Source organism: Lithobates pipiens, unplaced genomic scaffold (assembly GCF_037356315.1).
Source record: "Lithobates pipiens isolate NorthernLeopardFrog02 unplaced genomic scaffold, aLitPip1_a1.2 Scaffold_13, whole genome shotgun sequence".
NCBI lineage: Eukaryota > Metazoa > Chordata > Amphibia > Anura > Ranidae > Lithobates > Lithobates pipiens.
In genome coordinates this window covers 20,936,078-20,953,014 of record NW_027507718.1, presented here as the reverse complement: position 1 = coordinate 20,953,014, position 16,937 = coordinate 20,936,078, and the positions used below count along the sequence as shown (strand labels likewise).

Here is a 16,937-nt window from a genome sequence, read left to right as displayed (position 1 = left end):
GGAGTGGGCAGACAAATGGGAAATTAGGTTTAATGTGGAAAAATGTAAAGTAATGCACTTGGGGGCAAAAAACATAAATGCAAAATATTCACTAGGTAGAGAATGACCTAGGGGTGCTAATAGATGACAGATTGAGCAACAGTATTCAGTGTCAAGCTGCAGCTACCAAAGCAGGCAGAATGATAGCATGCATAAAAAAGGATATACTCCAGGGATAAAACTATAATTCTGACACTTTAAAAAAAACTCTGGTTAGGACACATCTGGAGTTTTCTGTCCATTACTGGTCACCAGTCCTTTGAGGGGATGTGATTGGGATGTGATTGAGCTGGAGAGAGCCCAAAGAAGGGCGACAAAACTAATAAGGGGACTGGAGGACCTCAATTGTTAGGAACGATCGCAGACACTAAATTTATTTTCACTAGAGATGAGATGCTTGAGAGGGCACATGATGGCCATCTACAAATATCTTAATGGGGATCCCAGCATAAGAAATAAACTATTCAGTCCCAGGGAGTGTAAAAGGACACGGGGACACACAATGAGACTGGAAGAGAAGCAGTTTAACCTTATACTGCATAGGGGGTTCCTCACTGTTAGGGCTATAAGGATGTGAAACTCTCCCCCACAATTGGTGGTGGCTGTAGGGAGTATGGATTTTTTTAAAAAGACTCTTAGATGTACTTCTTAAAGGACACAACATACAGGGATATGGCAAATCATTATAGACACCGATACACGTACACCTACACAGGTTGAACTATATGGACTATTGTCCTTTTTCAGCCTTACTGACTATGTAACTATGATTATGGCCCCAACAGTGCTCACTGGAACATTCAGAAGTTTAGAAATCCTTCTGTAACCAATGGCAGCAGTATGTTTTGCAACAATAATGTTGCAAAGGTCTTGAGAGAGCTCTTCACTTTTACCCATCGTGAGATATTTATTGTGTGACACCTTGGTAATGAGACACCTTTTTATAGGCCATCATTTGAGACTGAACTAGCTGATATTAATTTGCTCTGACAAGGGGCAGGGTTGCTTTCTAATTACTAGATAGAATTCAGCTGGTGTCTTGACTTTCCATTTCTTTTTGCACCATCCTTTCTAAATGTGTTCAATACTTTTTCCCTGTGTCATTCCATTTTATTACACATAACTTAATTTCTGAACTTATTTGTTTTGGTTTCTTTGTATGTATGGATTGAATGGGTTGTTACTGACTTTGTTAAAATTCCATATCAGCAGCATCTTTAGAAAGATATTTACCTAGAAAAATGGTGACGTGTTCTATACTTATATTATGCGCTGTATATAGTCGTATGATGGATTGGTAATGACTCATGTCAGTCCGAACTGGCCATCCACTTTAAGGCAGAGCTGGAAAATAATATTGACCACACAAAATATTGACTCTTTTGGCCCAATCTAGACATTTTAACTTGGGGGGTGTACTAACTTTTGTTGCCAGCGGTTTAGACATTAATGGCTGTGTGTTGAGTTATTTTGAGGGGACAGCAAATTTACACTGTTATACAAGCTGTACACTCACTACTTTACGTTGTAACAAAGGTTAATTTCTTCAGTGTTACATGAAAAGATATAATAAAACATTTACAAAAATGTGAGGGGTGTACTCACTTTTGTGAGTTACTGCATCTCCAAACAAGGGCCTTGAGGTATGGCCAGCTTCTGGCTTATATTGAATATGTACACCTGTGTACTCACATGGCCTGCAGGTCTCCAGCAATACCACAACACAGGATTAAAGGTTTCGTCCCACCCAAGACACTTTGAAGCCTTCAAGCTCCAGCCCTGATCTGGGAATACAAAACCCAGATAAAGCTGTCAACAGTTTTCTCCCCTTACAATAAACACTCCGGAGCTTCATACTCTGCCTAAATGCAAATCCTGTGTGTCCTCTGCATAACCTCACATAGTGGCAGGGCATGGCACTGTTGCAATATATATAGACAGTCAACTCATACAAAGAGCAAACACTTTGATCCAACCAGGGGCGTAACTAGAAATCACAGGGCCCCATAGCAAAATGTTGTACGGGGCCCTCCCCCCCACAAAAAAAGATGATAGTCTCCCACTCCTTTCCTACCTCCTGTTCAGACTCCAGAGCCTCCTCATGTGCTGAAAACGATGTCCTTTCACAGGCGCTCTCAAGCGTTCTGCCTGGCTCACTCTGCTCTCTGCTCCTGCTGTATGCGGCTGCGTGTGTCAGGACATGGCCGGACTCGCAGGGCCTGGGAGTCTTAACAGTAAACTTACATTCCTCATCCTCACCGGGCCCCGGGGGGGGGAGGGGGAGGGGTGGTACCTAGAGCATTTGGCACCCAGGGCAGATCCTATATCTGGCACCCCCCCACTTTAAAATGTAAAAACAACCCCCTGTGCCCCCGCATACCTCTGCATCCCCCAATATCTCTTTGTCACTACTTTGTACCCCCCGCCAAAACTGGACCCCTTTACATTACACAGCACCCCTGCACCTCTGGACCCCTTTACATTACACAGCCCCCTGCACTTCTGGACCTGTTACATTACACAACCCCCTGCACCCCTTTACATTACACAACTCCCTGAACATCTGGACCCCTTTACATTACACAGCATCCTGCACCTCTGGACCCCTTTACATTACACAGCACCCTGCACCTCTGGACCCCTTTACATTACACAGCACCCTGCACCTCTGGACCCCTTTACATTACACAACATCTCTGGACCCCTTTATATTACTCAGCACCCTGCAGCCTTTGAGTTCACATTGCTGTCCTGGAGTTTTTCGCAGTTCTGGGGTGCACGCAGTTTTTTCTGCATTTTATCCCCATTTTTAGCTGCAGTCCCACAGACTTCTATTAGTTTGTATAATGTTACTGTGTTTTCTGAAAGCACACCAAAGTTGCAGTATAGCGGACATTTGGTGCGCTTTCAGAAAATGTTGTCAAAATGTGTAACCTAATAGAAGTCTGTGGGACTGTAGTGGAAATGGAGTTAAATGCGGGAAAAATCTGTATACACCATCACTGCAACTGAACCACAGTGCATCAGTGTGAATCAACTCGAGTCCTGGTTCACATATATGCAATGCAGGAATCAGCGCGATTGCATGTCGCTTTCTGGAGGTTCACACTGCCCTTTGCAAGCTGCTACGGGGGTCAATGTAAAGTTACTCACATCCCCAGATCAGTTTGCAGATCACAGTGCGAACTGTGAAATGGTGCAGGCATGGGATCGCATAGGTGTGAACACCCATGCGATCCGATTCCAGTGCAGACCAAAAAAGGGTCCTGCACCATTTTGGAGAGAATGCAATGCGATTTCAGCCATACAGTTTGTATGGCTAAACTTGCATTGCACAGACATTGCATGTGATTTGCACAGCAATGTGGTGCGAATCACATGCAATGTCTGTGATTGCACTAGTGAAAAACATGGCTAAAGGAACATGATGTGGCTATCTATTAGTATCGGCTGGTTAAAAGAAAATGTTTTGGATAGAGTTAATGAAAGATTCTGCTGAAGGACAACAGAGGAAAGAGGGGGAGAGAAAGATTTGGGAGAGAGAGGGCAGAGTCCGGACACAGTGATAGTGGTGCAAACTCACTTGGATGTTCCCAGGATGCTCACACTAGCTTCTGTAGCTGTCGGCTACTTTTGTAAACGCTCCCGCCCCCACATTCCTTTCAGACACAGCACACGGGCTGCACGGAGCTTGGAGGGAGCAGAGCCGATGCAGCCTCTTCCATTTCTGTGGAGGGGGTGGGGGGGAGTTGTACTCGCTGGGCTATTAGAACGTAATGCACAGCATTGTGTCAAGTACAGCCGACATCCCTATATTTATGCCTGATGGTTCAGTCCACCTGAGCTGGGATCTCCCTGCACACATTGCCACTGCTGCTACCAAGCCTGCCCGTTGTCACTGTTTCATACGCCGTCTGACATCCCCGCAGAGTGTGCCACCCAGTGCGGACCACCCCGCACCCCCAGTTATTATGCCACTTGCGGGCCCCACTCGGCTGCGGGCCCCATAGCGCCTGCATGGGTCGCTATGGCGGTAGTTCCGCCACTGGATCCAACATTAATGTGAATGTAAATTAGAGCTGCACGATTCTGGCTAAAATGAGAATCACGATTTTTTTGCTTAGAAGATCACGATTCTCCTGCTTAGAAGATCACGATTCTCGCTGCATTTTCTTTTCTTTTTTTTTTCTTTTTTTTTATTCATTGAAGCGTATTTTTTCTCAAAAAATTGCATTTGAAAGACTGCTGGGCAAATACAGTGTGACATAAAATATTGCAGCAATTGCCATTTTATTCCCTAGAGTTTCTGCTAAAATATATATAATGTTAGGGGTTCCATGTAATTTTCTAGCAAAAAATGTTGATTTTAACTTAAGAAAGAAGTGTCGGATTTAGACTTTAAGTAGTCAAACTTCCTGCATTTACATGCATTGTTGAAAACTTGGCAGACTGCCCTGATTTTTTCTTTACAACTGTACATTTGTTAGCTGCGCTGCACTTTGTGAATGGTCCCACAGTCTTCTGGGACCTGCGATGTGTCCCAGATGGCTGCAGGAGAAGGTGGGGATGGGGGCGGCATTCTTTCGGGAGGGTGGCTGCGGGGATCTAACCAGAGGTGGGTGAGAAATTAGGCATCCGCACCCCCCCACCCCAAAAAAGTGCTAAATGGAGATGGGGGAGGATAAGTAAGAGCCGAACCTCCCCTTTTGGGTGAACTTTCACTTTAAGGCAGTGACATCTGTTAAGCTGTGGCCTGCCAATTGAGAAACAGTGCTCTAATCAACAAGGCTCCTGCTTCCTCTGCCATAGTGCCATTCTAATCCCACAAAGTTTTTGTTCATAGATAGTTGCGGCTCTTTATAGATTGTAGTGTTATTCATAGGGGGTTATTTACGAAAGGCAAATCCACTTTAAACTGCAAGCGCACTTGGAAGTGCAGTCGCTGTAAATCGAAGACCCCTTTCACACCAGGGCGTTTTGCAGACGCTATAGCGTTAGAAATAGCGCCTGAAAAACGCCCTAAAGAAGCTGCACCATTGTCTGTAGTGTGAAAGCCCGAGGGCTTTCACACTACAGCGGTGCGCTGGCAGGACGTCAGAAAAAAGTCCTGCCAGCAGATTCTTTGGAGCAGTGAAGGAGCGGTGTGTTTACCGCTCCTCCACCACTGCTCCCCATTGAAATCATATTGCCGGCGGTTTTAACCCTTTCGCGGCCGCTAGCGGGGGTAAAAGCGCACCGCTAGTGGACGAAATGCGCCGCAAATCCAGCAGTAAACGCCGCTAAAAATAGCGGCGTTTTACCGCCCACGCTATCGGCGGTGTGGTGTGAAAGGGGTATAAGATGTAGATCTGAAATGAGTGGAAACGCTGCTGATTTTATAATCCAATCATGTGCAAGCTAAAAAAAATTTTTTTTTTTTCCTTGCATGTCCCCCTCGGATCTACAGTGACTTTACTTCCAAGTGCACTTTCAGTGCAGTGCAAAGTAGATTTTCCTTTAGTAAATAACCCCCACAGTGTTGTAAAGAAAAGTTGAATGATGGCAAATGGCAAGCTGTAAGGCCTCGTGCAAACTGGGTGATTAATGTTTAAGTGATCGTTCATTTATAGAAGTGAATGATCAATGCCATCAGGACCAGTGTCATGTATGACATATCCTCCACAGAGCTGATTGTTCATTCATAAACGTTAAGGATCACTCTGTGCTGCGGGGATGTGTATATTTACAAGCAGCCTCAGATATACACAAAGCACTACAGGCTGTGTCATGACAGGTTTATTTTTTCTTTCAACCCACGGGGTTGAACAAATAAAAAATAATGTGTGCCCGGTTTTAATGTTCAGAAAAAGTTTGAAAAGTCTAGTGAGGTGACTTCTCTAAATAAACATGATGAGCAAAACATAAGACTTTTCAAGGCCGCAGATAACAATTGAAATTGTCCCTAAAGCCGAGTAACACACTATTAGTTTTTTTTTTTTCACCCCCGTGTGTTGAACGGAAAATAAAACCGTGTGCTCTGGTCAGAGCCGCTCTACGAACCATGCAAGGTTAGCTCAGTGATCTCTTAGGCTAATGAATCAGGAAAGTACTAAATTATGAACTGATGATCATAGGAAACAAATACTTATTTACAATGACTAGAGGTCGACCGATATGGGTTTTTCTCTGGCCGATGCCGATACCGATATTTAGAAATCGCCACGGCCGATGGCCTGAAATCTGATGCCGTTTTTTGTTTTTTTTGGGCCGATATGTTAGGCCGATTATTTATTTTTTCCCCTTCATCTCATAAAATCTAACCGTTAGACACCTTTCCCACTGGGGCGTTTTTCAGGCGCTTTAAAATAGCGCCTGTAAAGTACCTGCAAAATGACTCCCCTGTAGTCTGTGTGGAAGCCCCGAGTGCTTTCACACTGAGGAGATGCGCTGGCAGGACGTTAAAAAAAAGTCCTGCAAGCAGCATCTTTCGAGTGGTGTATACCACTCCTCCACCACTCCTGCCCATTGAAATGAATGGGCACCGCTGCCGAAGCACCTGCAATGCGATTTGGCAGCGGCGCTTCACGGGCACATTTAACCCCTTCCTGGGCCGCTAGCTGGATTATAAGTGCCCCGCTAAAATGACGGTAAAGCGCCGCTAAAACTGGCAGCGTTTTACCGTCAACGCCTGCTCGCTCCAGTGTGAAAGCAGCTTTCATAAGTGATGCAGAAAATTTCTTACATTTATTTAACAAAACAAACATCCAAACAGTTCACTTGTATGTATAATTTAGAATGAAATATATATATATATATATATATATATATATATATATATATATATATATATATATATATATATATATATATATATATATATTACACAAAAACAGGTAATAAAAACTTTTGGATGAAAAAAAATGGGCTAACTTTTCTGTTTTTTTTTTTTTAACCGCTATTTTATTCCCTAGGATCTCTGCTAAAAAAAAATATATACAAGTTTTGGGGGTTCTAAGTGAATTTCTAGCAGAAAATACAGGATTTTTATTTGTAAGCATCAAGTGTCAAAAAAGATTTAGTCTTTAAATGGTTAAACTGAGAACTCTACACACTGAGTTGAGTTCATTCATTCATTCAAGTGTACACATTGTATCTTTTTGATCTTTTCTTGGCAGACTGCCCAGAGAGGAAACAAGTCGCTTCACTCAAGTCTCCAGGCAACTTGCACTGACTTCTATTACTGAAGTCATTTGCAAGTCGCGCTGAATATATCATCTGCCTTTTTTAACAGCACAATCGACCGATGCCGATTAATTAAAAAACGCCAAATATCGGCCGATATATCGGCCAGCCGATATATCGGTCGACCTCTAACAATGACCATCAGCTCCATCTAGTGGCCTCCATTTGGGTTTCCTGATTTATTCTGTAAAGCAATGGCCATCAACCCTGTCCTCAGGGCCCACTAACAGGCCAGGTTTTATGTATTACCTTGGGGAGATGTAGGCTAGAATACTGCAATCACTGAGCAGCAAATGATATCACCTGTGATGTATTTAAGTTATCTTGCAAATCTGGCCTGTTAGTGGGCCCCGAGGACAGGGTTGATGACCACTGCTGTAAAGAACAAAAAAACATTCCCAGGCTGCAGATAGCAATTGAAATTGTTCCTAAGGCTATGTTCACATAAAAGCAGTTCTGCATGCCACATTTATGTGGGCACAGCAGCCCATTCATTTGAATGGACTGCTGTACTTGTGTTTCCAACAGGAAAAGGGTCCCTGCAGAAAATGCAGCCACAGAGAAACTGCATGGTGCTTTCCATGTACGGGAAACCACACAGCATTTTTCAGTGCATTAGGGTGCTATTAGGCAATAATGCATTTTCTTTGTAGTTTGTGTGCAGCTGCATGCATGTGCAGGAATGCTTGTGATTTACACACACTCCTGCACTCCCATATATGTGAACCTAGTGTGAAATTGTTTACATCCTTCAAGCTTTACTTAGCCACACCTCACCTGTGCTATAGCCGAAAGACGGCTGCTGTGCGGGGCTTAATTGCCGGGAGGGTGTCCTGTTTACCCGTTCCTCCCGCAGTGGGGAAAATATGTGTTGGCCGTGTCCATTGGACACCAGCAATCACAGATCGGGGTAAATGGCCAATCACAGCACCCATTTACCCCTCAATCGGCATGTCCAGTGAGAGATTATCTCAAATGTAAACATGAGATCATATCTCATTGACGGACTCACTCCTCACACAGAGACGCGTGTGAGGGGCGAGAGCTTCTGTGCTGCAGATCTGTAAGTGCTAACTAACATCTGTGAATTTACAGTAAAAACACAGTAAACGCAGTGCCCACTGGTGTCACAGTGCTCACCTATGTAATTGTGCCCATTGGTGTCACACTGTTAGTGTCACAGTACCCATCATTGTCATCAGTGCCACGTGTCATCAGTCTCCTCTATCATCAGTGTCACGTCAGCGTCACGTGTCATCAGTGTCACGTGTAATCAGTGCCTTCTGTCATCAGTGTCACGTGTCATCAGTGCCATAAGTGCCCACCAACAATGTCTAGAAAATCATTTTCAGCGGAGGAGGCATACAATATTCTTGCGGCCGTCGAGAGTAACGGGGAGCTCTCTGCTTTGGATTCCTCCTCAAATTCCGATTCTGAGTCTGACGTTAACTACGAGCCTGTCCTAAGCAGTGGAACACTGACAGCCTTAGAGAAGGATGATAATCTGCCCGCCAGACTAAGGCATTTGGGTGATAAGGCAGTGCCATCCACCAGCACTGCAGTACCTTGGCAAGAATGGCCAAGTACCAGTGGGGTGTCCCAAAGGGTTAGGTCCCGTGCCAGCCTTCCCTATTCCCTTCAGAACCCCTTGTGGCTTCCTCCTAAGTCAGGAGAAGCTAAGATTTCCCCTTTCATTGCCCAGCGAGGAGTCCAGGTGGACACAGAAAATTTTTCCCTGATTTAGATTTTTTCCACTTCATTTTTACTGAGGACTAGCATCAATTGTGGCCCAGTGCAACCTGTATGCACAACAATTAATAGCAAGTAATCCAACATCCTATTATGCCCAACCCTAAGAGTGGACAGCCCTAACAGTGGAGGAGTTTAAGATTTTTTTGGGCCTCACATTCTGTATAGGACTAACCAAAAAAAAATGAATTGCGTTCATATTGGTCAACCCTCCCCATCCACCACATGCCCATCTTTTCCATCTTTTAATGCCCAGAACCAGATATCGCATGATTATGAGGTTCCTACACTATAATGATAATACCCAGTGCCCTCCCAGAAATTACCCAAATTATGATAAGCTTTATAAAATGCGGCTACTACTAAATTATTTTTCTGAAATCTTCCCCCAGTTGTTTACCCCAGACCGACACATGTGTGGATGAGTCACTTATCAAATTTAATGGCAGGCTGGGCTTCAAGCAATTTATTCCTACCAAATGGGGTGAAGCTGTATAAATTGTGTGACTGAGCCACAGGGTTTACATATGCCTTCATGGTATATGAAGGGTGGGACACCCATCTGCATCCCCCTAATTGCCCAGGCTACATGGGATCAAGCGGGAAAGTCATTTGGGAACTCATAAACCAACTCCTGGAGAAAGGCTACCATTTGTATGTAGACAACTTCTATACAAGGTTGCCCTTGTTCTGCAACCTTCACAACAAGAACACTCCAGCATGTGGCACTGTAAGGAAGAACCGTAAGGGTTTTCCTCAAAGGCTCATCAACAAGAAGTTAAGAAGAGGGGAGACGGCGAGTTTGCATAATGAGGAAATTCTGTCTGTGAAGTGGAGGGACAGAAGGGATGTCTACATGCTGTCTTCAATCCACAATAATACCTTTGTGGAGATCACCAGGAGGAATGGCCCAATCCAAAAGCCAACATGTATCCACAAATACAATATGTTTATGGGGGGTGTCGACTTCAAAGACCAAATGCTCGAACCCTACCTTGCCACAAGACGAACTTACCAGTGGTATAAAAAAGTAACAATGTATACGTTTCATTTGGCCATATACAACACCTATATAATCTATTGCAGCTCCACTGAAAGCTCCAAAACCTTCCTTGGCTACCAGGAAGAAATCACCACTGCCCTTATATTCCCGAATGGCCCAACAGAAGACATTTGATCCGATGCGATTAGCAGACTCCCCGAACGCCACTTTCCTGATAAAAAACCCCCCAGACCAACAGGCCAAAAACATCCGAAAAAATGCTGGGTGTGCTCAGAGGAGAACTTAGAAGAGACATCACTTATTATTGTCCCCAATATCGTTCCCAGCCAAGCCTCTGCATAGGTGACTGTTTCCGCCGTTACCATACTTAGTAAATTATTAGTGAAGTGTGGTAAATGTAACCCTCACTTCCTGCCATTTACCTTCACACCCCTTATGTCTCTGCTTGCTCTGTAACTGACCCTGGCTTGTTGTTCGACCACGCTTCTGCCTACTGATTCTGTACATACCTCTGCCTGATCTGGAACCAACCCTGGCTTGTTATTTGACCATGCTTCTGCCTACCGATGCTGTACATACCTCTGCCTGATCTGAAACTGAACTGTTTGACCATGCTTTTTGCCAGCCTCTTGGACTGATCTTGTACCCTGCTACTGGACTAGTGGGATTCATAACACAGGCGTCTCACATATGTGAGGGGCTCCAGAATTGTTTTTCTGGATGAAGAAAACAATATTTTTGTTTTCTCATTCCTAGGCTAGGGTCTGGAGACTCGGAGGCTTCAAAGAGATTTGGGTGGGAGAAGCCTCTACCCCTGTTCCCATTCCTGAATGAGGCTCTACTTCTGCCTGTTGCCTGTAGGACTTCTGCCATCATGCCTCTGCCTGTCGCTTGAACTGACCACACCACATGGACCATGTTCCTGCCTACTGCCAGGACCAATATTTTGTCACTGCTGACAATCTCTGCCTGGACTGTATATGAACGGTATCCCTGCCTGCTGCCAGTACTGAATATGGACAGTATTCCTGCCTGTTGCCTGGACAATTGCGTTCACTTTCGCTGAACCTAGTCCTTGCCTGCTGCCTGGACCAGTGCTATCCTCCTGTGGACAACTGCGCTACTAAAACCACAGGTAATCTTTTGTTTACCCTTTGCACAGCAGAATGCATTTTGGGGTATAATTCTTGGTATGTGCAAGCTATGTGTCCCTAGAACACCTGATGTTTTTTTTTGCATGTTGGGTCTCTGTATGTGGCCAGGCTGTGTAAGTCTCACACATGTGGTATCGCCATACTCAGGAGGAGTAGCAGAATGTATTTTGGGGTGTCATTGTTGCTATGTACAGTGCCTTTGCGAAAGTAGTCGGCCCCCTTGAACTTTTCAACCTTTTGCCACATTTCAGGCTTCAAACATAAAGATATAAAATTTTAATTTTTTGTGAAGAATCACCAACAAGTGGGACACAATTGTGAAGTGGAACGAAATCTATTGGATATTTTAAACTTTTTTAGCAAATAAAAAACTGAAAAGTGGTGCGTGCAAAATTATTCGACCCCTTTACTTTCAGTGCAGCAAACTCACTCCAGAAGTTCAGCGAGGATCTCTGAATGATCCAATGTTGTCCTAAATGACTGATGGTGATAAATAGAATCCACCTGTGTGTAATCAAGTCTCTGTATAAATGCACCTGCTCTGTGATAGTCTCAGGGTTCTGTTGAAAGCGCAGAGAGCATCATGAAGACCAAGGAACACACCAGGCAGGTCCGTAATACTGTTGTGGAGAAGCTTAAAGCCGGATTTGGATACAAAAAGATTTCCCAAGCTTTAAACATCCCAAGGAGCACTGTGCAAGCGATCCTTTTGAAATGGAAGGAGTATCAGACCACTGCAAATCTACCAAGACCTGGCCGTCCCTCTAAACTTTCAGCTCAGACAAGGAGAAGACTGATCAGAGATGCAGCCAAGAGGCCCATGATCACTCTGGATGAACTGCAGAGAACTACAGCTGAGGTGGGAGAGTCTGTCCATAGGACAACAATCAGTCGTACACTGCACAAATCTGGCCTTTATGGAAGAGTGGCAAGAAGAAACCCATTTCTCAAAGATATCCATAAAAAGTCTCGTCTAAAGTTTGCCACAAGCCACCTGGGAGACACACCAAACATGTGGAAGAAGGTGCTCTGGTCAGATAAAACCAAAATCGAACTTTTTGCCCACAATGCAAAACGATATGTTTGGCGTAAAAGCAACACAGCTCATCACCCTCAACACACCACCCCCACTGTCAAACATGGTGGTGGCAGCATCATGGTTTGGGCCTGCTTTTCTTCATCAGGGACAGGGAAGATGGTTAAAATTGAGGGGAAGATGGATGCAGCTAAATACAGGACCATCCTGGATGAAAACCTGTTGGAGTCTGCAAAAGACCTGAAACTGGGACGGAGATTTATCTTCCAACAAGACAATGATCCCAAACATACAGCAAAATCTACAAAGGAATGGTTCACAAATAAACGTATCCAGGTGTTAGAATGGCCAAGTCATAGTCCAGACCTGAATCCAATCGAGAATCTGTGGAAAGAGCTGAAAACTGCTGTTCACAAACGCTCTCCATCCAACCTCACTGAGCTCGAGCTGTTTTGCAAGGAAGAAAGGGCAAGAATTTCAGTCTCTTGATGTGCAAAACTGATAGAGACATACCCCAAGCGACTTGCAGCTGTAATCGCAGCAAAAGGTGGCTCTACAAAGTATTAACGCAAGGGGGCCGAATAATTTTGCACGACCCACTTTTCATTTTTTTATTAGTTAAAAAAAATTCAAAAATCCAATAGATTTCATTCCACTTCACAATTGTGTCCCACTTGTTGGTGATTCTTCACAAAAAATTTAAATTTTATATCTTTATGTTTGAAGTCAGAAATGTGGCAAAAGGTTGAAAAGTTCAAGAGGGCCGAATACTTTCGCTAGGGACTGTAAATGCTATGTGTTGGAAATATCTTATAAATGGACAGCTTTGTGTAAAAAAAAAAAAAAAAAAAAGCTTTCATTATTTTCCAAAAACTTCTGGAAAAAAATTAATCATTCAAAAGACACATTATGCCTCATAGATTATACGGTGGGGTGTTGGCTTTCCAAAATGGAGTTATTTTGTGGGCATTTCCATTGTCCTGGTGCTCCAGGGCCTTCAAAGCTGTAAGAGATGGTTGAGAAATGAGATGTGTGATTTATGCTCCTAGAATGCCTGAAGGTGCTATTTCAGTGCTGGGCCTCTGTATGTGGCTAGGCTGTGTAAAAGTCTCACCTGTGGTATCACCATACTCAGGAGTAGCAGAATGTATTTTGGGGTGTAATTTTTGTTATGTATATGCTATGTGTTGGAAATATCTTAAAAATGGACAACAAGTTTTAATTTTTTTTTCCACGTTTTGCAAAAACGTCTGGAAAAAAATGAACCGTTAAAAATACTCATTATGCATCATAGATTATACGTTTGAGTGTTAGCTTTCCAAAATGGGGTCATTTTTGGGGAGTTTCCATTGTCCTGGTACTCCAGGGCCTTCAAAAGTGTAATAGGTAGTCAACAAGTTAGATTTATGCTCCTAGAACACCTGATGCTGCTCCCAGCATGTTGGGCCTCTTTGTGGCTAGGCTGTGAAAAAGTCCCTCACATGTGATGTGGTATCGCCATACTCAGGAGTAGGAGAATGTATTTTGGGGTGTCATTTGTGGTATACACATGCCATATTATTAAAATAGCATGCCATGCTATTACAATGACAATTACATGCCATTCTATTACAATGATAATATTGTGGGGGAAAAAAAATCTTAATATTGCAAACAATTGTAGGAAAAAAATTACAACATCAAAAACCTCACCATGTATCTTACTAAATACCTTGGAATGTCTAATTTCAAAAAAGGGGTAATTTGAGGGGTATTTGTACTTTCCTGGCTTGTTCGGGTCGCAAGAAATGAGATAGGCCACCAGTACATCAGGTGTGATAATTTTTTTATGATTTGCACTACTGCTTGTAGACTCTCTAGCTTTCACACAGACCAAATAATATCCACTAATTTGGATTATTTTTACCAAAGATATGTAGCAGTATAAATTGTGGCAAAAAATTATGAAGAAAAATTAATAATTTGCAAAATTTTATCACAGAAACATGAAAAATGCGTGTTTTTTTCCCAAAAATGTTCAGTCTTTTTTCATTTATAGCGCAAAAAATAAATTCTAGAGGTGATCAAATACCAGCAAAATAAATCTTTATTTGTAGGGAAAAAAAGGACAAAAAAAATATTTGGGTACAGTATTAATTGACTAATTGTCAATTAAAGTGTGAGAGCACTGAAAGCTGAAAATTGGTCTGGGTAGTAGGTGGGTTTAAGTGCCCAGTAGGCAAGTGGTTAAAGCCAAACGTTGACCCCCTGCTCCACCCCCATCCAAATGAAGCCTCCTCCTCCCCTTGTGGCCCTGCTGCCTGTATTTTGTACTGCTTTCGTTTTTATATGTGCCCTAAAAGTCTGTCTTTCATACCATGTTTAGGGCGCCCTCTTGGTACCTGCTTATCCTTGGCAAACACCCTAATTTTTAATTAACGTAAATTTTTCATGTCCCTTTTTTTTCTTTTAGAAAATTGAAAATGGAAGATTTGCCAAATGTAAATATTTTGCCCATGCAATGGTTAATAACACTGATTTACTTATGGTCATGAAGAGGTAAGTTTTAATAATATACTTATTTAGAAATATGAAATATATAAATATAGCTTTTATAGCTCTTGGTCCTCCATTAATATGTTTGACAATACATGAGACACTCTTATGAAGAGTTTGTTCTTGAGTGGCCTTCCTGGGAGTGCAGGAATCAACAGACGTATGTATCAATAATAGAAACCTCGCCTAGAAAAAATATGGAGGTTGCCATTATTGACCTACCTCTTGAAAATGCTAGAGTTCTGGTCCAGGTCTGTGGTTCAGATGGTGATATCAGCCAGGTAAGTAGCATATTAAAGTGGAACTAAGGCTGACCAAAATAATTTCACTTTCCCATCTTTTAACTACAGGTTGAAGGAAAGAAAATTGCTTGATTTCCCCCATCAACAGTCAGTGTTGTTTGGGGAATCCCTCACACTGCAATATTGTATTCTGACAGAAGGAGGTTTCCCTGCTGTCAGAAAACAATGATCACTGCTGGCGGTTATAGCTGCCAAAAGTTGGCACACGGAAAGAAACCAGTCAGGCTGGTTGTACTGAACTCAATTGATCCACCTCAGTAATACCCATTGATGGATCGAAATTTGACTGGTTCCTGCTAAACCGGACAAATTATGATTCATTTGTGGCTGGCTAAATTCTCTCAATACTCAACTCTCCTTTAGCAAAATCTTCCTAGCTTTTTCCAGTTCAGTATTTTCAGCCATTTTATTTGGCTCGACTGGGATGTTGTAATTCCAGCACATCCAACTGAAGTTTATTAATTCTGGGACGAAGACATGCTGAGAATGTACACTAGGCTGTGCAGTTTAGTTCTAAAGCTTTATTCTAAAGCATCTTGTGAGGAGCAAGTTAAAGAAGTCTTTGTTGAAGAAGAAACATAGTATGTCTCTTTTTAAATAAAAATCCTTCCTACTTGAAAATGATTTAAACTCAAAGCAAAGTTCTGCTTTAAAGGTCAAGTTTATCTTTTGGAGCATGTCACATGTTACACCTGTATTTAGGGTGCAACATGTAAGATGTTCCAGCACCACCCGCAACCCCGACTCTCCCTTACTTCCTTGACAGTGGGCAGAGGTTCGTCTCCCTCACAGCTGCTGTCTTGTTCAAAATCAATGTGGTTGTATGGGGCTTTGCCTGCAGAGCCGAGTCATTAATTCTCAGCATTCTGTTGCTGTGACAGAAGGCTTGTAGTTCCCAATGGACTACTAGCGCGCTACCCTCGTAATCCATTGACACTTTCTCCAGCTTTCAAATCGAAAGCTCAGAAGCAAAGCCTAACATTGCACCCAAAAAATGCTTCTTTTCTTTCTCCACAAATATATGCATTTATTATTTTTTCCCCAAAGGTGAACTAAGCTTTTAAGAACAGATTAAGCAATGGAAGCCTCCATATCCATAACCTGCATATAACGTTCAAAGATTTATCAGCAGAACACTGTTTGATTCAGCCTTTAGTATCAAATTAAGAGAAGTATGACTAAAGCTTTTTTACCTTTGCACTCCTGTGACCCAGAATCAGCCAGCAGCGGGCTAAAGCCTGCTGTCAACTGATGTGATGAGCCAGTCCAGGCTTTGGCTCAGCCTTTCAGCATGCCGCAGATCAAGAACTGCGTGATTAGGGGTCATGTGATCGTTCAGTTTTTGGTCTTAGAGCTGGTGGGGGACAGCTGCAGCATCGGACTGATCCTGCAGACATATGGGTGAGTATGTATGTTTTAATATCTTTCACTTCTCCATTAAATCTTGTGTTTTAGTATGTATAGTCATTAAGTATTGCTTATTGAAGCTATGATGGGGGACCTTTATTATTTCTGTTACACAGCATGGCAATGCTGTAGCAGATTATGTTCTCAGCTCGTGTCATAAATTCTTCCCTTAGCGCCTTAGAATTAGCACTATGACTATGTGAAACCTGACCCTGACTACATCTTAATTATGCATCTGATTAGAGTGAAAATCTGTCTAATCTTTAGTAATTGTTTTCAGAACTTTGCAAAATGTGTTACAGTTGGCTGCCTAAGATTGCAGATACAGTGGTCATAATACAGTGGTCATAAATGCACAGAGAAATTTTCACATGGGGGTTAATTTACTAAAACTGGAGCACTCAGAATCTGATGCAGCTGTGCATGGTAGCCAATCCTGTTCAACTACAGCTTGTTCAATTAAGCTTTGACAATAAAACCTGGAAGCTGAT

The 16,937-nt window shown here is 42.8% G+C and overlaps 1 protein-coding gene across 2 annotated transcripts in view; it reads left to right on the top strand.

Annotated features, from left to right (window-relative positions):
* The window catches only part of VPS13A (vacuolar protein sorting 13 homolog A), a 327,166-nt gene that overhangs the window by 256,891 nt on the left and 53,338 nt on the right, over nt 1-16,937 (top strand). For both annotated transcript variants that reach the window (XM_077474893.1, XM_077474892.1), the window contains exon 69: nt 14,655-14,740. In XM_077474893.1, the coding sequence (XP_077331019.1) occupies nt 14,655-14,740 (86 nt within the window). The remainder of the gene's footprint in view (nt 1-14,654; nt 14,741-16,937) is intronic.